This window comes from Vanessa atalanta, chromosome 21 (assembly GCF_905147765.1).
Source record: "Vanessa atalanta chromosome 21, ilVanAtal1.2, whole genome shotgun sequence".
Taxonomy (NCBI): domain Eukaryota; kingdom Metazoa; phylum Arthropoda; class Insecta; order Lepidoptera; family Nymphalidae; genus Vanessa; species Vanessa atalanta.
The window spans coordinates 793,379-817,184 of record NC_061891.1 but is presented as its reverse complement, the minus strand read 5'-3'; the positions used below and the strand labels follow the sequence as shown (position 1 = coordinate 817,184).

At 35.1% G+C, this 23,806-nt stretch overlaps 1 protein-coding gene across 2 annotated transcripts in view; it reads right to left on the bottom strand.

Moving 5' to 3' along the window:
- Positions 1 to 17,823, bottom strand: part of LOC125072251 — a 45,758-nt gene extending 27,935 nt beyond the window's left edge. For both annotated transcript variants that reach the window (XM_047682787.1, XM_047682788.1), the window contains exons 1-2: positions 16,023 to 17,823; positions 3,955 to 4,111 (exon numbers count right to left, since the gene is read on the bottom strand). In XM_047682787.1, coding sequence (XP_047538743.1) covers positions 3,955 to 4,111; positions 16,023 to 17,639 — 1,774 coding nt within the window. In that variant the 5' untranslated portion in view covers positions 17,640 to 17,823. The remainder of the gene's footprint in view (positions 1 to 3,954; positions 4,112 to 16,022) is intronic.
- Between the last annotated feature and the right edge of the window lie 5,983 nt (positions 17,824 to 23,806).

The window sequence follows — 23,806 nt, the reverse complement described above, 5'->3', positions numbered from 1 at the left end:
ATAAGCGCATTAACATACCAATGATGATTCAAAATCTGTCACGAGACGTAATATCAACCATTTGCAAGTCGAAAATTCAAATAAAATGATTGACATTATGATGTTACGTTGGCAACACATTAAATCCACTATCGTAATTATTTCCCTGAACTACAGACGTGGTTCCTGCATTCCAATCGGATTTGTTTGTCCAAAGTCTGGCTCAGTATAAACACAAATAGATGTAATTTTTCTGTCCGTATGTCTACGAAAAACAATCACAGACAACGTAGATATGTTTGATTGACCCCGGTATAACATTATTCTTGGAACTGAATGTCTTATTCGTCTCGTGGCTTGGTATATGTGTATGATATCCCGAGGTCCTAGGTTCAAGCCCCATTTCGGGCCGATAAAAAGTTATTGGGTATTTCAGATGAAAAATTCTCAGTGAAAGCCTGGAATCTGGAAGTCTACACAATTCTCTTAACTCTGTTAGTTCTGCGCCTGTACTCTTTTCAGATTTGTCGTCCCTTCTGATTATCAAAGTGAGGAAATAAAGTGGACCTGTGTTTGGGCTCATACTTGTAGTAATATGTCCTGCGTAGTTTCCCGGTCTGTTTTCAAATTGGTCGCAATGGCCGAAATCGGTTACTATGATATTATTCTTATTTTTTTTATCCTTCGAAAAAAATCTCCAATTTCTTCAATGAGTATTAAAATATGAGATATACGTGTTATCTTTTATGAGGATAACATTTATTGTTGTTGATATTTTAATAACTAATCAATACATATTGGTTATGTTAGAAATATCCACAAATTCTGACATCGTCCCGCAATCTTGGGAACTTTACTGTATTAATTCAATTTAATGACAGTAAAAAAATATAAATTGTAATATATCCCGCAATAAAATCAACGAATTTTGTACAACGTTGGCAACGTGTATTTTAAGTAATTTCACTTTTGATTATATTTTTCAAATTAATAGCTTGTATATCTCTCAGGCAGATTTAATAGTACTACAATGTTATATATAAATGAATAGTATCATTGCATTGTCACATTTAAACATTTTGATCGAAGAACTTAACTATGAAGGATACGACCAAAGCATGGGAGACGGTGATATTCTGTTGTTGTTGCCTTTGATTTTACAAACTTACTTATTAATAATATCAGCGAGCACTTAATTCTTAAATTATATTTTCAATATTCTTATTTAGTATATGTATGTAATATATAAGAAATAGGTATACAAATACTGTAAATGTAAAAAAATCGAAAGTATATTATGACTAAAACACAATGGCACTGCAAGCTCAATGCAATCAATTTTTTCATACACCGACAACCGTCTCTTGTGCCCATTCTCATACTGGCTAACTTTATTTACACATGGGAAAATATGTTTTAATGGTGGAATAAAATTAAAACTGGTTAGTACCCAAACGGGCTACTCCTTAGCCTTACTACCGGTATATTTTCTAGCTTTTACTTTTTTTTTAATTTAGGAATTTGATACGTTGATATCCTCTTGTTTCTTCAACAGCGACCATTCTACTGGCTGACTAGCCAACTGCGCAGGAGACTATACTGCGCAGGATATAACAGTGCACATGTGTTTGCAAATACAAGTACACTCTCTATTTTCTAACTCTTATTAACTAAAGGTTTTTAGAAATCTTTAGCTTTTATTAGCACGACACGGTTATTAAAGCCCAGGACCTCAGGATCTGGTCATTACACAATCGAAACAGTTAAGATGATATTGCCATAAACTCCACTAAAAATATTTGGTATTTCGTAAACAAATAATTCGAACCAATACGATCCACTCTCATCGCACGATCCCGCATAATCCAAAACAACTATCAAAATAAATCGAATGCGTTACAGATAAATATCTAACATTTCGATTCCACATAAAACTTCACGAGTGCCAAGTGTCTGAAGAGAGACTGTTAAAATTATAAACCACCTACATTTACATTTGTAATCAGAAATAATCTCTTAAGAAACTCATCAAAACTGAGATCATGTGATTGGGTTTAAGCGACATTTTCGATCCGCCGTTGCCAAGTATTAAACAATATACAGGGTGTTTTGATTCTTTGGGCACGTGTGACATCACGACATGACATATTTTAAGTACCTACGTTGGACTGTAAACGTGATTTGTTTATTTACTAAGAGAAAATAGCCTCGTAATAATAAATTGAACGTATCTTGTGGAATAGTTTTCTAATCGGCTTATATATTTCTATTAATACAATAGTTACATTTATTGCTGCAATATTCTGAATGACTACCGAACTAAAACAGCATATGTCCCATACATAATATCGTTTAAAGTCGACAAATATTTCAGTCCACTGTATAAGCTCGTAATGTCACACGGGCGGCGTCGGGTGACGTCACGGCGCGTCACGCTTGCGTAACGGACGGACTACGTATATATTTAAAGGCGGTCATTTGCAAATAGCACATGTCTTGCATGTGTCAATGTATTTATAGAAACACTCGAGTAGGTCACCTGTGGCTACATTTTTTAGCTTCATTAGCGTTTGCAGGAATCCTTGTTCTCTATTTATAAAGCTAAACAAGCTCGTTGCAAACATAAAGACAAACATCATCTATTAAGCCAATTTATATTCCTATTTCCTATTCTATATGAACATCTTTAATAATAACAAAATTAACTGAACGAACAATGTTGAAGTTGAACCAATCATGATTACAATTATATTATTTGACTGAAAAAGACAACGCTTCCGTGCAAAATTTATAAGAAACATTCATATCGCAAGTATTTCGGAACTAGGACTTAACATTATTTAAAAAAAAAACAGTACTATTACAAAACATGAATGTCTGTCATAGACATAAAAATACAGTAGTGCCTATCCGAGTTTGACCACGCAATCATCGGATTCACGCGTCCTAATCACTGGACCATCTCGGCTATTTTCTTAAAACTTTATGAAACATTTCAAATTCAATTACATAAATACTGTAAATCATAAAGATTGAGTCAACACGTCATAATATTAACATCCCGAAAGATAAACTTATCCGACCATTCACTGTGAAACTTGTCAAAGTTGTAAAACCAATTTGAAATGAGTAACAGCCAGCAATAACGTGGATTTGACGACACTAGACTCAAATTATTAAAATCGTATAAATCTCATTCTTAAGATAAAATGGTGACTGGCATTCGACCAAATTTCACAACCGTTGATGGCTTGATCTTAGCTTTGGTAAATATTGGTGTATAGATGGACATATTATTTTAGGTTGCCTGATTAATATTAAGTGATTGGAAGGATTTTAATTAGAAGCTGATACTATAGCCAAAAAAATACGACTTTAGATGGAAGAAAAGAATAATCTTTGAAAGATTTAGCGTGATCGTTTCTTCATTTAATAAAAGTTAGCCTTCGTTCATTGTACCAAAAAAGAATCTGTAGCGTTTCATAAATAAAATATAGTATTTATTTAAATAAACAAAGTCAGAGACAATATTTCGTATTATATTTGTTGTGTTCATTTTGTCATTCTTAAATTGTTTTTATGTAAGCTTTTCACGAGTCATTTTATCTCAATAGCCTTGTACCGGAAATTTCGATCAGGTCGCACTTTGCGTTTTATAGGTTTTAAGAAATTAAAGGATGACATATTTAATGTGTTTAAACACTTTTTTACAATGTGACGAAATACCGTAAACATCTAATTATAATGTAGATGAATATATTACAAATAATAATTGATGTATATCTGTTTGATATTTTAAAATACTTTAATACCGTTTGTTTAAAGTTTTGTACTATTCATTTTATTGTAACTTGCCGTCAGCTGGCGCTGCAATTATGAACGTCTATACATCATTTAACCGATTTTTATAAATCTTTAATGGATCTACTTCAGAAAAATTTTAATAAAGAACATATCGTCAATTTAAATGCTTACCTTCAGGTATCTTGATAGTGGTTCCAAGGTTGAGCTGCTGCAACCTCGCTAGCGCTGCTTGTTGCAGCGCCCGTCTCTCCACCTCGGTGAGGGTGAGCAGGGATGTATCAGCCAGCCGAACGCACCGCCCACTGCCGTCTGCCCAGCAACAACTGCCCTGCACAACGCGTCACGTCACCACACCGGAATATGATATTATTTGACCGTTATGAATCATTTAACTGACCCAATGTATTATTACCTAAATTAACCTGTTTTTTTTAATTTAAAATTATTAGGTGACCTGGAAAATGGTCTACTTGAAGGTAAGTGTTTTTCACTGCCCATATAAATTGGTACAGTAAGAGTATATTAATCATTCCACATGCGCACAAAATGCGCCACCAACGTTGACATTGGCTCACTCACCCTTCAAACCACAAGAACGCATCAATACTAAGTGTTGCCATTTGAGGGTAGATTACGTTTCATGTGGTACCCTACCCAGACGAGGTTGGACAAAGACTTACAACCAAGTGAAGGTAAGATAAGTATAATTAGTTTGCTTATCTCTCAATGCTCAATTGCTCCAATGAAGGTTCTTTGGATGTCCAAGGATACAACTGTGGCAGAATAACTCATGTATTAGCCTACTTGAATAAAGCGTATTTTGATTTTAATTTAATTACAACATTATCATCAGTTTTATGTGATTAATAAAATATGTGCCAATGAATGTTTGAGCAAATCCTTCGCGTTGATAGATATGAAATAAACATTAATGGCTTAATTAAAAGTCTTTATTCATCGTAGAGAGAAATATCGAATTTAAAATATTGATTGCCAAAAATTTAGCACCGATTCAGAAAGAAAAGACCAAGACAAGACCTCAGACCTGAAAAGAACTGCCAAAAGAAACTCGATGGTATATTTTTTTTTTAAATCAAATTCGTATGTTTATTTGTATTACTAATTATTTAAAATAAGTCTAAAGCACCCGTTTCATTTCTAGTGTAAGTTATTCATACTGATATTATAAAAGTGAACATAGCTCTGCATGTCTGTCTGTCTATAACGCTTTTACGGTTAAACCAACAACTAAATGGATTTATAAAATCCGCAATATAGCAATGTTTTGTTTTTCTGTGTTCTCTTTTAAATGATGAGTGAACAGTATAAATACAGAATTAAACGTCAAAACATATTTTATATCTTGTTTTGCACTGAATTCAGTATTTAACAAGAGGAATATATTTTTTACAGAGTTGGTGTCTATGAGCAAAGCTTGCCAACAGGTACCCCATTTGCTCAACTGCCTTCCCATGAAATTAATGAATATGACTTCAGAACTATTTTTAATTATACTTACTTAGAGTTCTCTATCAAATATAGTTATACTATCTCATTACATATGATGCAATTTAAAATGATTTCAGTTCGAATGCTGATCTAACAGAAATTATAACGGGATATATCGAAATGATTACGTTAGACACGCCTACCTAACGTGAAACAGCTTCTTAACTGCCTACTTCGTACGTTTAATATTTTTTCAAACAATTTCGGATCAAAGGAGTAACAGTTAGTAATAAACAAACAAGGTGCGAAGCAGTTATCGTTACCAGACCATCATTAATGTCACGACAGTGTAGCATTTTGCATAAATATCGAAGACTTAAGAATCTTACAGTTTACGTTTTTCTTAGTAACGTAATTTATATGAATAACTGCGATCGTTGAATCAGACTACATTTCTTTAGGAGTATTCAACTTTATTAATAAAATATATATAAAAGCGAAAAACTCACTGATTATTCATGTAATCTCAGAAACTATAACACATACAAACTTGAAATTTGGCATGTTCCGAATAGGGTGTCATCATCATCCGCTAAGAAATTTCCGATTTTACGAAACTCCACCCCTAAGGGTGTAAAGAATTGTAGGTTTGTGTTTTAAAAATTTCGCGCGGATAAAGCAGCAAGTTCAGCTAGTACGTTTATATGAATTGTGCCTCCGATTTTTATCTACTGGCATTGCATGGCTTAATCCTTATCCCGTCTAATACATCTTTTTTACGTCTGTTTATAATTTTCAACTGGCACTCAAAGAAAATACAAGAATAATTTCTTTAATAAGTCTTTAATTTAATGAATAGGAATTTCGCTGAAACGGTGTAATTATGAATATTCAACCGATATATCTAATGAAAACGCAACAATAAGTTAATTGTGTTTGACGAGTAAAAACTTTAAACTGTTGCTTTTAGGAATTTATTAATTAGGTTCTGTTATTCTAACTAATATTATATATGCGAAAGAAATTTTGTTTATTTATCGATTTGTTACGCTTATGCACATTCATTAATCAAACGAACATTACATTATACTTACACGTTGTTAGCAGTACAGAAAAAAAGCCTTGCACCTGATCTAACATCTGACCTACCATGCGAGCTAAGCCGCGAGCGGACACTATTATTTGAAAAAATATTTTAGTGGCCAATTTAAGCGTTCATGTGCAAAGTTAAGGAACAGTTTTTGTTTGTCCGCTGTATGATCGGACCTTCTGCTTTGTAATGACAATCAATGTTACTACAATATTTTTATTCCTACATCAAAGTAGTTGGAGCAGATCAAAAAAGTCAATCTTTGCAGGATATTTTAAATATATATATATATATTTTTGCTTTTTCTCAAATTATATAAATTCAAGTAGACTTTTTATAAGCATTTTGGCTAAATTACTTAATTAGAAGTGGCAGCTTTATATTTTAGAACACTCACTCGGATTGTAGATTCTATCGCGAACTGGCACGGAACTCAATATATTACTGTATTTTTGGTTTAATATGAATTTGAGACAATTTAATACACGCCAATAGAGAACCCTACATATGCGCAAAACAATAAAATTAGAGACTTGGTATGGTGTGGGTGGTAGGTATAAATGAAAATGGGGACTAATCCTCGCCTTTGTCGTGACTAGGCATATCATGAACATTGTACTGTAAAAAATATTAATCATTTCTCATATTACCAATGCGTCACCAACCTTGGACGAAGATATTATGTCCCTTATACCTGTACTTAGACTGACTCATTTACACTTTAAGCCGGAACATAACAGTGTATTGCTGTTTAGTTGGTGGTACCTATCCAGACATGCTTGCCCAAAGCCCGATGTTTTTGATACTTTATACTTTTTCTGTGAGTACATCTTAGAAAAAAAACTAAACAGCCATAGGCGAAAATATTTTTTAATTAAATAATGTTAAACCCAAGAATAAAAATAGAACCGTGTAATATTAAAGAAAGGCAGTAACTAAGCATACCTATATTAACAATTCATACAAAAAACAAAATAGCAAATGTTTGAATGAAGTGTAGGTTATTACTCGCTTTACGCAAATATATAATTGCTATCTTATTACGACAATATATCATTCATAATTAATCTTATGAGTTGTACCCTTAAGCCATGGCGGTTTGCTAACGCTAAGGGCAAGCTTGCTAACCTTAACAAAAACTTGAAATGTTTTTAATTCTTGTTTTTCGTTAATTATACTTCTAAACCATAAGGAGTAGGCACTTACTTGAATCGCAACAATAATGGTTTAAAATGTAAATGAAACAGTTTAGGTCGGCTGAAATCTTTAACACGCAGAAAGACCATAGTCCAGTTATGTTAACTGCCGTTTTTTGTGATAAAGAATAAATACTGTAAAGGAAGGAGTTCTGTTGATATTTTGTGAAACGTTTAAATATAAAGGTTATTTGTTAAATTTTTATTTTTTGTTATTCCTACTTTCTGTGAATTTCAATAAATAATTCATAAAAATTTATGATATATCTATCAATTTAAATAATTTTAAAATTCGAATATTCCATTTTTGAATGGAAAAAATATTACTGACAATAGAGTGTCACTGAAAGTCCAATGAAAAAACGATGTGAGTCAGTTCGAGTGATATATATGTTATGTCTCAAAGCGAGCCCACGCACACAGTTTCAGTGGAGCGGATCGATGCAGCGTGTAACGCTATTTTAAATGTAATTATTCAAATTACATTTGTGTTGTCAAGGGCTTTTAATGTGAAGAAAAGTTCAAAGGGAAAATGATAAAATAGGAGCAATTGTTTCCTGTCTTACAGATGGACAGAGACACGAAATAAATAATTCATTGTAGGTAATTTCCAGCTCAGTAAGCTGAGATAGGATACAGATCAGTAACCTCTAATGGTACCATATGAGAATGGCCTGTGGGTGATCGTGTGCTTGCTTGCCGGCCATGAGAAACAATTGACTTGATGATGGTGCCATTTCAATTATAGTCTCGAGTATTTTCTATTCGTTCTCTAAGCAATGTAGTAGACAATACATTACATACGGTAGCTTAAAATTCCATAGTGTAATATAATGAAAACAAGAATATTTTTATTTTTGACTGTGTGTGCTATGGTACAGTATCCGAGAAGAAGATAAGGCATGGCCTGAAACTTCGTCGTCGCTTAGTGGAATTGAAAAAGAAAATAATTCGCTTTGAAATCGCATAGGTTTGAAGACGATTACTTGTCCTCCGAACATATGTGCCAGGGTGTGGCAAAAGATCCCTGTGAAAGATAGTAGTCGGAAAGGTCAGATCCGAATGTGTATGGAACATTGCCGAAAAGGTTGAGATAAAGACGTGTTCCTCGGGTGAGGAGCAACTAAACTAGTTTATATACTTGTCGTCGATTACGAATAATTAGTAATTCAGTTGAGTTTGTTGTATCTGTGCACGCCGTGACGTAATAAGTCAAGTAGTCGGAATCGTTTGAAGGGACAACTGGCACATCTTTGAATGCTTTTGAAAGCGGCGAGTCGGAAGCTAAATTTTACTATTAAGAGCGATACAGTTTGGACCTTCCAAACGGGACCGTTAGTTCATGCAACTCGGGTAATTATAATATACCTACTTTATAATTTATGATTGTTTATTACCTACATAAAATACAAGAATTGTCATATTGTATAGTTGTGGTTAATTGCCTGAGACCTACGTCATGAACCCTGTACCAGAAGCTCCTACCGATGACGGGCGTGCCGCTGATCTATCGCAGTCGCCGCCATACTTTTCATATAACCATGTTCATTGTTCATCAATAATTTCTTAAGCATAATTATACAGTGTTACTAAAAAAATAAAGTATTAATCAAAAAGTTTTGCCGATCTAAACTTTTTTTTAATGTTTGTTGTTTATTTAAAAAAAATTTAGTAAAACAACGCATAAAACGGCAAGTTACGAATAGTTGCTATTTTAATATATTATGGGAAAACTATAATAACTATATATAGGTAATGTAACTTGTTAGTTTACCAAAATCAAAATATTATTTATTCAAGTAGACTCATAAAACTACTTTTCCATCGTCATGATACAGTGTTGGATTAAATGTAAAGCTACTACCGGTTCTGAAAGTAGATTCCACCGGGAAGAACCGGCAAGAAATTTAGTAGTTACTCTCTTCCACCATTTAAAGTAGAAATAGATTTTATATTTTTCCTGTCTATAATCAAGAATATCTATGACGGTAGTATTCATACACTGAGTAACGATGTCTTAGGCTTGATATCTATTAAATAAGGCTTGCAATGAGACTATGAATTTGCACATAGGAGTGCTTTGAAATTAAACATTTTCGGCTTTATCTTAAATGTTGGTTAGAGGCTGACTTCTTTCGAATTATTAATAAATGAAACCAAAAGAGATAAATCAGTATTTTTTTAAATTAAATAACTAAAAAAAAGTTTATAAGTAACTAATAAGTGTCTCAAGATAAATCGTATTTTTTAAGGTTCCATACCTAAAGGGTAAAACAGAACCCTACTGCTTAAAATCCGCTGTCAGTCCATCTACCCGTCCGTCATCAGGCTCTATCTCATGAACCGTGAAACCTTGATTAAAACAGGGAGGTATGGAGACATACAACAGACATTATTTTTTTGCCGTTTTTATAGATAATGGAACGGATCCCTTCGTTCGAGAGTCCGACTCGCACTTGGCTGGTTTTTCATTTATTTATTTATATGCTCTATAAATTATATAACGCCTCGCTCGTTAGAGGTTTTTTTTGGGAACCACTATTTTGGGAAACGGGTAATGAAAACATTGTTTATAACAATATTGCCTGAATTTATTGTTAGATTAAAATAAGATATTCAGATGGGTCACCTGATGGTAAGTGGTCACCACTAAGATATTCAGATGGGTCATCTGATGGTAAGTGGTCACCAGAAATAGACATTAGCGCTGTAAGAAATATTAACCATTCCTTACATCGTCAATGCATCACCAACCACCCCCACCTGGGAAGGTGAAAAGTTATATGTCCCTTATGCTGTTACACTGGCTTACTCAGCCTTCAAACCGGAACACAACAATAGGTATTGCTGCTTGGAAACAGTATTGTTACCCCAGTACCCAGACGGGCTTGCACATAACCCTACCACCAAGTGAAATATTGCTTTGTTTACTAATTTGTTTTTAGTTTAGTAAAATTTTAATAAAAAAATTGATATATTTTGAGATTATACCTCTTTTAAATTGGGAGTTTTTTTTGGGTCACCTATATACACCCCGCATACGACTAAAAGTTTAACTCCCACGTGTATGTTTTAAATAAGATTAATAATCTCTATCAGAATAGATATCTGAGTGATGATACTTAGAAATAAATGATTCCTGGATCTCGCTTAAGCATTGAGTAATAAATTTTTTTTCAGAAGTACTATTTATTTATTTTCGTTAGAATCCTCATACCGAACAGATGGTAACGTTTAACTACTCAAAAGTACCCGTAGAAGTTTATTTAAACAAAAATATTTGATTCGATATGACCTATCAATAAAAAGAAATTAGATAAATTTAAAGGCAATGACAAAACGCATATCAATAAATAAAACCGAATTGAATGACTAGTCCGCAACTAAGTCGTGTTAAATTTTCATCGCCTCTCACGCAATCAAGACGAGATAGTCATCTCATTAAAAATTGAGTTATAGTTGAAATGAGAAAACTGGGATAAAAGATAAACTATTTGGACAACATCAAAGTCAACCCATAACATATATTATACCTCTAAATATCTATAAAGCTCGTGACTAAATATTATGCCGATTGGACTTTAGAAAATGTTAATAAACTCCATGATATATTTGTTTCTATTTACTTTTTTGTGAAGTATAATATTAAAAAAATAATTATTTAAGTGGAGTTTGTATTTAATAATATGTTTAGTCTATACAAGAAATGTTTTAAGGTCACTACAAACTTTGAAAAAATAATATAGATTGATGTTCAAGCTAATGTTTCAAATTATTTAATTATATTCCGGTGGTAAGAACACCAAACACCACTTAACCAAAGATTTTAGTTTTGAAACACGGTCTTGTAATTTGAACGGAGTTTTCGAATGCATTATTTGTGTTATCTCGTTTAGAATTCAGACACTTGGATCCTTTGACCACTTGTTGACCAATCCGTATTGGAGAAAAGTGTAAGTTAAGTAAATTCCAACACCCCCTCCACGACGTAAGAAGGCATTAACCCAATTTTTGATAATTACAACATACAAATATTATTTAAGCATTTTTCTGGTTCAACACATTTTGTACAGAATTCATGTCATTTAGTTATTTATATACAGTATAACATTTAGATTTATATTATTTAATTGGTAATTAGTATTCTCAAGATCAACCAGGAATAATATAATTGCTATAACATCAAATAACAGCACACGCAAGTGTGTAGTACAGTGAGTGTGTTTATTAAACGTACAAAGAACAGATCTTGTCATGAATACATCTAAAATAATCAGTTATTTTTTTTTTAATACAAATACAGTCATATTAATAGCAAATTAACAAAATAACATTCGACTTTTACTGCAATCTCTACCATTTCCAAGTAATGTTTTAAAAGTGAATTTATTTGCGCTCTAGAAAGTGTAATTTGTGTAGAATTATGGGCTGTGTAGCTTACCGGAGCGCGAACAGAACTATGTGGATCTAACGTTTAAATAGTTTTGAGGTTACCAGATATTGCAACGCGTGAGTGTTTATTTTTTAGGCCAAAATATATACTTCTAAACACCCGGACTGACTTTGTGCTTGTTAGTACGGAAAGTATCGTGTTTACCTCATATTATTATTATTTTTATATAGATAAGCGGACGAGATAACGGTCTACTAACGCTCATAGACAGTGGCGTTGATAAAAAACATTAACCATTCCTTACATTGTCAACGCTCCACCAACCTTGGAAACTAAGATATTATGTCCCTCCTGCCAGTAGTTACACTGGCTCACTCAGCTGTCAAATCGTAACACAACAATAAAAAGTACAGCTGTTTGGTGGTAGAATATCTGATGAGGAGGTGATATCTACCCAGAAAGGCTTCCACAAAGCCAACGCTCCACCAGGAACATATTATAAATAATAGCCATTCAGCGATACCGAGTGAGTAAACATGCGATCATTGACCATTAATTATACCTACTTATAAAATAATATGTCCTGACTGACTGATTAATTATCACCGAGCGTAAACTAATAAAGGGCCATGAAATTTGGTGAGTAGGATCGTTTTATTGGGTAGACAGTAGACACCCACTAAGGAATTTTAAAATTCTTCCCCTAAGAAGGTGAAATAGGGGTTGAAAGTTTGTAAGGAAGTCCGTCATTTTTAAGTTGTAAACAAGAAACGTTATTAAGCTACTGATTAAAAATGAATAGATACGTATTTAAACTTATCTGAATATTCTACCCTAAGGGAGACACCAATGTGGTCTTAAATTAACGTAATATTTTAAGTTAATCTGTTTCAAACATAATTAAGTCCCACGCGAGCAAAGCCGTGGGGAACAGTTTTTTAATTATAAAGATACAAGTATCAAAATTGCATATCACCGTAAGTCGGTTGTTAACATTAAACGAGTAATTTACGAAAGGAATTCGTACAGAATCGCACGGCAGGTGTCATAAATTTCCATATCAAACTAAGTTCCATATAAGCAAATAAATTACCTATTTATTTGCTTATATATTATAATATAATATGTATCATTAGATAAAAGAATACGGAGCAGAAATTCTGAGAATATTTCAGAATATTAATACAATTATTTTATCGGTATCTGTCATAATTCAGAACATTATGAATTATATAAGAATAATTCAAAGGTAAATAAAACCTTATGAAACATTTACATTCAGATGCGATCAACACAACATTTTGAACATTGTTTGTTAGTGTGTTTACATCACATCACTCGTGGATTCAAGTGAATCTCAATTCAGTTGCTCAATAAATAAAAAGCTTGTAAACTTGTCACCGTAGAGCTAGGATCTCCTCTCCTTTTAAGGAGATGTACATGTGCCAAATTCACTCATATAATCCAACGGTTAGGAAACAATGACTTTTCTCGCTTTACACGGAACAGGAGTGTGACACTACTAACATTCGAAGACCTGATCTCGTTCTATATATATTTAATGGCTAATCCCTGTATTTGAGCACAGGATCTAAGCGTCTGTAGTCTTACGAACTAGCCACTAGACCTACGGGGCTACTGCGTGCACCTTTAGTTAGCAATAGCAATCACACCGTCTTACAACTTCAACAGATACTCAGAACGCAGAATACTTCATAAGTCCATAATTATCACACTCTATTTATATTTTAAATATATTAAAAAAACTTCACTCAATTTAATTGCACAGGAATTGGTTATTAAAATAAACCGCGTAATTGCATTTTCGCTTATTTACTCATAAGTGCTCAGAAACCGAGGCAGTGTAAACAAGCAGCTATCAGCTGGATCTAGACTCGCCTAACACGTGTAACTTCCTACGTGAGTGATAAATAGAGCTACCAAATGCTCTTCGCAATGATGAATATTAGAAATTCCGCGAGAAAGATCAATTCAATTTATAATATTAAATATTTGAATCATTTTTAGGGATACAAGCTGGGGCATGCAATTTTAATGACTTGCCTAAAATTTGCTTTAAATATCGACGACAAATATGTAACATAAGATGTACTGAAATGGCCCAGTGATTAGAATACGTGTATCTTATACGAAGACTGCCGGTTGAAACCCGGGCAAGCATCTATTTTTTATGTGTTCATAATTCCTTCCTGCTCAGCAGTGAATATATCTGCAGTGGAATAAAATGTATCGAAAAAAGCAGAATTAACTTGGTGAAATAAAGTTCATAACCTTAGCCCAGTTAGGACATATACAATATCTAACTTCTACAGACAGATTGCTACTTATACAGTACAGTTTTTGTGATTTTCTATATTTGTTACATATATTAATATGTCAACAAAACCAATATATTGCGTGAATACGACCTCAGCCGCTCAAGCTGAACTAACTATATGAGATGGAGCTTATGCTCTCATATAGTTCTAGTAGGGGGTCTCATATATTATTGTGAGTTAATGATTATTCATTATAAATATAAAGAGAGAGTACAGTTAATTACAAAGACTAATTACTCCTATTACTCGACTACAAAGAGTAAGTAACTCTTATTTTACAACGTAATCCCAGAAAATTCCTCAATTATAAAATTAAAAAAATACTAATAACTTCAATTTCGTAATAGCATCTTCATTTAAATGACTTTAACTGAAATAATTATGTAACAATTTATTGTGTTACCCAATAGAAACATAAATTTACTTGATAATTTACTTGTAGGGCTTTGAGCAAGCCCACAGCCCACAGCCCAAGCCCACTATGTATTGCTGTCAGCCACCGCCTGACAGCAATACATAGTATTGTTGTGTTCCAGTTTGAAAGGTGATTGATACCAGTTTAACTACAGACACAAGGGACTTGACACCTTAGTTCCTCAAGCAAGTGGCATATTAGAGTTATGAGGAATGATTAATATTTCTAACAATACTGTGGGCAATAGTAATCACTTATCAATTTTGCCCATTCGCCAGCCCAACTACCAACGACATAATCAAAAAAAAAATAGTAGATAAAAAGGTATCCTATATCTATCCACGACATCCATTCGTCGAACTATCTCTGTCACTGCTACACTACACTGCGTAAGCATTTGTATCTTGGAGAAATGGTGCAAAACATTTTAAAATACAAATAACACCCTGTTTTTTGGCGATTTAATAGTGGGCCCATTATTTTTTCAGAGAATTGGAATTGCTATTGAATAGCCAGGGATAAAGCTTCATGATTTGTAAAGTAGCTATTTTTAATGTCGATTTGTAACAATTTAGTAAAAATGTTTAATAACTGCATTTTTAATTTTTCTGTAAACTGCCAGTCAACGCTTTTTTATTTCTAATTAATAACAAGTAAAATGTCTGTTATAGTAATTATATCTTCGCGTAATCAACCATTCATTAATTGTTCCGAAAAATATAATGATTACACTTTATAAATTAAGTCTCAATTAAAAATAAAATCATTAAGAAAATATCAAAATGTATAGAATTAAAAGATCAAAGTACAACAAAAATAAGTTATAAGCATACAGGAACTATTTAACTTATAAAATTGCCCTGTAAGGCTACAAGCCTACGTAACGCAATGCTACGAAGGGCTACGTATGCTACGGATTTCGTGATGACATTCCTAATGTTAACCTTAAAAAGCGTCGAATGAATTTTCTCACTCACAAAATTTTAATTGGATAATTCAACACATTCCTTTGTTGTATAAAAGTTAAATTATACGCCACAACAATTCAAGTTTGTCAAACAAAATAAATAAATATTGCTACTATTTTACAAAAAATAATAATAAATAGGCGTGTAATTATTCTCATACATTTGGTATTTAGGCTACGTGTTGAAAGATGAGTGTTTGTGTCGCGATATTTTTCAACAGTGTTAATTTTTTTGGATGGCGTTCTTTAAAATTAGTGTAAGATTAGTCATCAATACCTAATCATGCTCCCAAACAAAACAGTATAATATAATGATAATTAAAATATATAAATGTATTACATAGTAATGTCTATACCGTTCGAGGCTTAACAGAATGCATTGCGACTGACCTGAGGAGTCCAGGCGGCTGCAACGCGACTGGAAGACCGGCTTCGGGTGCGCCACAGCCGCTTGCTGACGCTCTGCACAACGCTGCTTGAAGACCGCGACTTCTGCATGCCACCTGCAGGGGGAGCCACTGTTGTTGCATTTCTACCCAATAGGGTTGACAAAAACGAGTGTGACTGAGATGGTGACGGTGGCGAAGTAGGTGTCGAAGCCACTGAAGCAAATTGCAAATCTCTGTACGTCAAAATCCATCCTTCCTCTGTTTGGCAGCCCTTGTTAGGCCCATCATCATCCACGTCTCCGGGCTGACGAGGTTTGATATTCCGTAAATTTTTGTCGTAATTAATACGCTTGAAGCGATCAGTCTTTTCGGCATCTACACTCTTTTTTCGCGCCATTCTCAAGTATCGCTTGATTGTGTCGCTTACTGACTGCGAGACATCGTCATGGTCGACGCTAGATCGGCGCCGCGGCCGCCTTTCCGGCGGCGGGCTCGTCGGACTAGTGGGAACCGTTGCAGCTTCCAATTTCTCCCTGTAAGCGCGTTCCAACTCCTGTAAAACATCTTCTGAAATAGGAAGAGTCTGCGTACCGACATCCACAAGCTTATCTTCCAACGATTCACCGAAAACCTCAATAAGTGGCGGAGGAGACATCGGTGGCGTTTGTAAATAGTCCTCATCATTGAACCTCGAACCACCAACACCTCGACCTCGAAACACAGAACGCGAGTTCGTCGCACTGAACCCGCTGAACGGTCCAAATGCGGGCGACCCACCACCGCCTCTACCCCCGCGATATGGCTTAGTTTTACGAAGATCATTATATAGTTTTTTTAACAAATTCCTATCATTTAACAAATCTTGCACTGTATTGTCTCTATTAGATGTACGATGATAGTACCTTCCAAGATTCTCGTGCAGTATTCTCTGTGCAGGATCACTATCGGACTCAGTGGGCCCGCGCTCCGACTGACGTTTAAGGTAATTTCGCAACGCGTGCAAAAGTTCCTCGGATTCGGATAGCCGCGGCGGCCCTTTATCATCCTCAATTTTCAGGTACTTGCGTAGTAAATCAACTAACACTCCATCATCGTCTTCTGAACGCACTGAACGAGAAGATGTATTTTTGAATGCATTATTGAATGTCGCACTAGATGACGAAAACCCAGAGGAAGGCGGAGAAGGCGGCGGCGCCGCAAAGAAATCTCGCCTAAGCTTCGCTATGTCAAAGCGACCACCCGATGTGTGCGGAATAAAGAGTTCGGTGGGTCTCGCGGGTGGCGGAGGTACGTCATCGGATGGTGAGCGTGCTCGCACTGAACCACCGCGGGCTCTTTTTTTACGGCGTGGCCTCGCTAGTACGCCAGGATAAGAGCTCTTCCGCCACAGTAAAAAGCGCGGCTCCCTCTGACAAACCTCCTGAAAATAGGCTTCGATACGAGGAACATCCTCAGCACGATTCTGTGCTCCATCCGGGATCAGCCGTCGACCGGCATCGGACATGTACTTCCAGGTCTTGCGCGTAAGCAGCCATCGCTCACGCGGCTTGTCCCGACGGCGCACGGTCTTGGTCATGGAGTCGGCGAGGTCGAGGCGCGCGGGGCGGCGGCGCTCCATGCCGGCGTCAGGGGCGCGCGCGGGTCCCTCGCCGCATCTCTCGGCCTCGGCGCGCGCACCTGCCCGCGCGAAACTGAACGTTCCTCCGCACCGTTCGAAATATTATGCGCCGAAATAGACGTCCGGTAATAGAGCGGCCGTGAACTGAATATAGGGTGCGCTCGAGCGGCGGCGCTCGGCTCGGCGCGGCGCGGACTGCGCGCTGCGTAAACAAACGGGCGCCCACGCCGTCCGAAGCGCCGCTCCACCCGATCTCCCTCTTGCGCCTGCGCCGGCTGCGGGCTTTCTTGACCTATGCGGTGACAGACCCCATAACCTCAATAGTGCCATTAGTTATAAGTGCCGCTTATATTACAGTTGATAAGTGTTTGGTTTTCCTTCAATTTATCAAATTATGATTTCATAAATAAATATATGTTTGTATTGGCTTAGTTCTATTTCAATCAATGATAAATTATATTATAGATTCAATTCGAGTGATTCACGTAAACATAATGACTTAGTGATATGCGCGAAGTGTTACAATACTGCAAATTGATTTTAATACAACCAACTTTCAGCACGCGATAGTAAATACGGTCTTTTCGGTGATTAAATAATTTTATAATATTTTTGTAATTACATATATAATATAATACAACTTTTACACACAATTGCTGGTATGTAACTAACATTAGCTCAAGATGGTACCACGTAATCCGAATTAAAAATACTTGGAAAGTTTTACATTGATGCAATAAATAGGATGTGTGTTCCAATTCCTAGATATGTTAACATACTGTAAGATATTTTTTTTTTTTTATGGTATAGGGGGCAAACGAGCAGGAGGCTCACCTGATGGAAAGCGACTACCACCGCCCATGGACATCTGCAACACCAGGGGGGTTACAGGTGCGTTGCCGGCCTTTAAGAAATAAGTACGCTCTTTTCTTGAAGGTTCCCAAGTCGTATCGGTTCGGAAAAACCGCCGGCGAAAGCTGGTTCCACAGAGTGGTTGTGCGAGGCAGAAAATGCCTTAAAAATCGCGCTGTTGTGGATTTACGGACATCTAAGTGGTGTGGGTGAAATTTAGAATTTTGTCGAGATGTCCGAAGATGGAATTCAGCTGCCGGGATTAATCCAAACAATTCCTCGGAACACTCCCCGTGGAAAATTCGGTAGAAGATGCAGAGTGATCCAACATCTCTACGCAACGCCAAAGGATCGAGCAGATCAGAAAGGGCTTGATCGTCGATAATTCGAGCTGCTCTACGTTGGATACGGTCAAATGGAAGGAGCTGGTACTGGGGAGCACCCGCCCAGAGGTGAGAGCAGTACTCCATGTGAGGCCGATCCATTTTATGGAAGTTGGCAATATAATTAATCAAATAATTAAAACTACTTAATAAATGACATTAATTTAATTGTCTGTGTAAAGCTGTCCGTGTAAACTATGCGCTATATTAATTATTGCGCTCTGCACAGCAAACATGAAAGTCTTAGTGATGGTACTGGTTCATAAAAGGGTAGGTTTCAAGTAACTGTACATCAAACAGTGAAACTTTGTTTTACTGTTATTTTGTGGGTCTTAGTAGAGCCAGTGTTATAACGTATCATGTATTTGATCCCGAAGTTGACAGAACATTTACTGTGTATGGAATGTTTTATATTTCTAAATTGAAATATAAAGAGGAAGATATTTTTGTTTTTATTTACAGAGAGATGGGAGTAGTCCCGGTTTTGTATGTATAGAATAATGATCTAAAAATCCTTTATATTGAAGGTCAAACATAGAAAGGAGAATTTTTCTTGGAATATTGTCCATGTTGGCCTACGCCAAACGTCCTGTCAAAGTTACATGTTAAAGAGATTATTAGTTTACATTGATTTGTTATGTCAATGTTGCAAGTTCAACCTCAAACTCTTGAGCTATTGCCGTTTTAGTACCAATTTAGTTTTCAATTTTAGTTGCTTATTTAAAAAGGGTCGTTATAATTACTCGAAAACATACTGCAGCGACTTAATATCAAAAATCAAACTTGTTATATAAATATCAAATTTGGTTGAATTTTATAGAGCTGATGTACTGACGTAAACTCAAGTATCTGTTCTTTTACGCTCATAACCCGAAGGAATGCGAAAAGTGACAAGACCAGGCAGAGTATAAAAAAATTTAAAGCACATGTCAACAAAACAGTGATTAACAATGCATATTACTGAATACAATATGATATTGCAATTAAAAAGTATTTATTGTAGTAGTATTTATTGATTTTTAGGCGGGATATATAAAAAATAATTGTTCTCTACTGACATAATCTGCAATTAAAATGGTGGAAAAGAGTACCTACTGAGTTTCGTACCGGTTCTTCTCGATCAATTTTTTTTTTATGACAGAGGTGGCAAACGAGCAGGAGGCTCACCTGATGGAAAGTGACTACCACCGCCCATGGACATCTGCAACACCGGGGGGCTTGCAGGTGCGTTGCCGGCCTTTCAATAAAGAGTACGCTCTTTAATCCTACTTTCCGAACGGTTAGTAGCTTACATTTAATTCGACACTGTAACATGACGATTCAAAAGTGATTTTAAGGCGAACTACTATAGCGAGAACCAAAGACGTTTTCACGGAACGGAAGTCTAAACAATTCCTAGTGCCAGACTACGGTTAGACTGAGAACTTCTCAAAGGAAAAACTCAATAAGTATAATACATAATTAAGTTATTTGCGCAAAATTCGTACGTCAATCTAATTGTAGCACTTTACTCGTCTTGCTATGTTCTTGTAGTGATATCGCTGTGTCTTGATTTATTCGCAAATATATCAAATATTTGATTTTTATTTATAAAACAACAAATGCAATTGTTGTGCAATTCTACTAACTGAATGGTGCAAATATTTGCCTTTTTAATTCTTTCATGTGTAGTAAGCTATTGTTAAGAATTACCCTGAAGATACTGGCCAACTACGTAGCACATATTTTACAGCACAAGTATGTGCAGAAACACAGGTGCACTATTCCCTCACTCATAACTCGATATGACGGCAAATCCGAAACGACCGGAACGAGTTCAGGTGCATGAAATGGCTTAACATGCTTTTCGAGGCAAGGACACTTCCAACTTCCAAATTCTGGACCATTACTAAAAATTTCTCAACATGAAAAGCCTATAACTGTTTATCGAGCCGACCTGGGGTTTGAATCTGGAACTTCAGGATCTGCGGCCTTGTATCCAGCCACTACACTAACAAGGCAAGCAATTTTCTAAATATTATAGTTAAGAAGAAGTAGACTGCAACACGCGTTTGCTATTTGCGTTTTTTGTCCATATTTGTGCAAATAAAGCAAATACAATCAAATTAACTGTTGGGACTCCATCTATTTCAAATTTATGTCTTTACCCAGCTTCTAATCCAGACCTCTTAGAAGAAGTATTAGTAGTAGTATTTATAAGGAATTCGTGGTAGTTTTATTTTTGTACCTACATTTAATGTAGTCCAGTAGAATGTAATATCTTGGTGATTGAAAATTTGACTCCAGTCTTGTTAATGTTAACAAATCGCAAACTTATCAGAATAAGTATAGACATATGATAAAAAATACCATTTAATTATTTGTTCAATATTTATTTCATAATAAAACAATTATAAACATTGATAAAAATGAAACATATTGCTGTTATCCGTACTGCCTTTTTGTCATATTTTTTTATAATACTGATTTGTTAAGGTAGGCGGGAGGAAGTAAGAAGGGAGCTTATGTCACCACGTTGCAGTGTTTCATCCAACACTGGTTCCATCATGCTGTTTTACTATACCACCGAAATGAAGTATGATAATTCCGAAGTACTTCCCCGGGTAAGACAAATTGACCCACATGTTCGAACTGCTGGGCGAAGTCGGTTCCTTATTATAAGCTTATTCAACTATGTATTAACGAAACATAGTACTACTACAGGTTATAAAAATCTTTGAGATAGAGTAATACTTATGTAATTTGTTGGAACATTAAAACCTATGAATCACCGGTTCTTTTTGATAGAATCGATTGAATACAAATTGTTAAATGACAATTGAAAAATGTATTTGAATGAAGTACATCTAATTACTTCTATTTATTTACTAATAACAAGTATTTTTCACGGTTGTTGAATAAAATTCAATTTAAGGAATTAGTTTTTACTAAGATAATATTTGTGATTCATAAACTTTTATTCGTCGACAACAAGAAGACAGATCAGCCAACAAGAGCTCTACTGATAAGTGGACATGATCGCTGATTGGTAGACAAAAGTATTGTCCTTTTAACTATCTTTTATACGTTCTACCACCAGGACATATGTGCCGCACTATAAACATACACTATCTATTACTGTATATCTATTACTCCAACGTAATGGTGAAATTGTTTTTTTATTTTAATTACATCGCTGTTGCTCGGCAGGTTGAAATAATAGCGCGTCCGTACTTGCGCACTTCGGGCCTCCTTATTTGTTCCGAAGCAATCTTTACGGTATCCGATTACGAAAATACTTCATAACCATAAAACATGTTTTTATACAAATAATTATCTGTGATGTTTATTTTTAATCTGTTTCTAATAGTGCTTCATTTTAAATTTGGAATCGGTTAATTGGCTCGTAACTGTTTTGATTCAATGGAAATATTTTGGTGAACTATTTCGTTATATAATTGTATATCTATGATGATTAAATAAACAACACTTTGCTTACGATAAACTATTCATTAAAAAGAGTAAAGTCTATCTTATTTTACCTTATAAGAAGAACCGAGGGAAAAGTTTTTGTAGCCTTAATGACAATGCTTGGAGGATATGGAAAAATCTCGATAATGCATCTTTACATTCTGCACGAGTTGTGTCATACATTGACTTCCTAGGCCACTTATAAAACGCTCTGTTTTAAAAATAAACCTTTATTAACGCTTCGAGGTGGCTACTACAAAAACATACAGCTAGCGCCATCTGTTACCGCGGAAGTGAACAAGGAAAATCGTAAGCTCGCCAGCGTTTTCCAATGTTGCGTCATGATTCATGGTTTGTGTTTAAGTCGTTTTCACTTTAACGCTGATTTGATAGATGGCGTTATGTGTCTTATGTTCGTCATATTATTGAATTATACATTTATAGATATCGCTGTAAAAGCCTAATGACTTATAGGTCGTTATAAACACAAATATAGTTAATGTGGTGGCCGATGTGTGGTTCTTTTGTTTCTGCCTACGTCACCTAATAAAATGTTGATGAACTATTGTTCAGTGGGTTTAATCTAAATAACTTATCTATACTAATATTATAAATGCGAAAGTAACTCTGTCTGTTACCCCTTCAAGCTTCACCCGCTTAACCGATATAAATGAAATTTGGTACGAAGATAGTTTAAGTTCTGGGGCAAGACATGGGCTGCTTACTTAGTTCACCTCGAGGGTGTTAAAATGGAGACCGTCGGTTTGTGTGCTATAAGTAAAATTTAATAAATTGCGCGTGGATCAATCCGCAGGGTCAGCTTGTACAATGTTAATATCATATATATTAACACGAAATGTACACATACGGGTATAAAGACACAACAACAAAGTACAACATAAATATTATAAAGTAATAATTTAATTATTGACATCGAAACACGTTACATATTATAAAGTACGTGAGGAAGGATGTGGTTAATAAAAAATACTTAAATATGTAACACAATTAAAAGGATATCCGGTACACATTCCCAACTTATAAAGCGACGTCGACTGGCATTTTCAGTACTAAAAACCCAGATTCGATGCCAAGATTCCGCTATAAAAACACAAATATCGATTAGCAATGCAAATTATTTATCGGTTACAATCGAAATCGCATTACGGGCCTGCGCATGCGTATTGATTCATGCACGCATTCCTAAACAAAACAATCAGTGTCATATTGTCCGTCAGACGTATTATTATGAATCACGCGGTTATAGGGTATATCATAATTTGAATATAGAAAACGAAAAAATGTTTTTTTTTTTGTTTTAATATTAATTTATTATCTGTTATTATATGTTGTTTGTTGATTCTACATAATAATCGAGATAAAACGTCCTCTATTGTATAAAAAAGAAAGCGAAACTACATACAGTTCACGAACGTAAATTACAAAATGTGGTATGCGGTATGGACTCTAATAATTATAAAA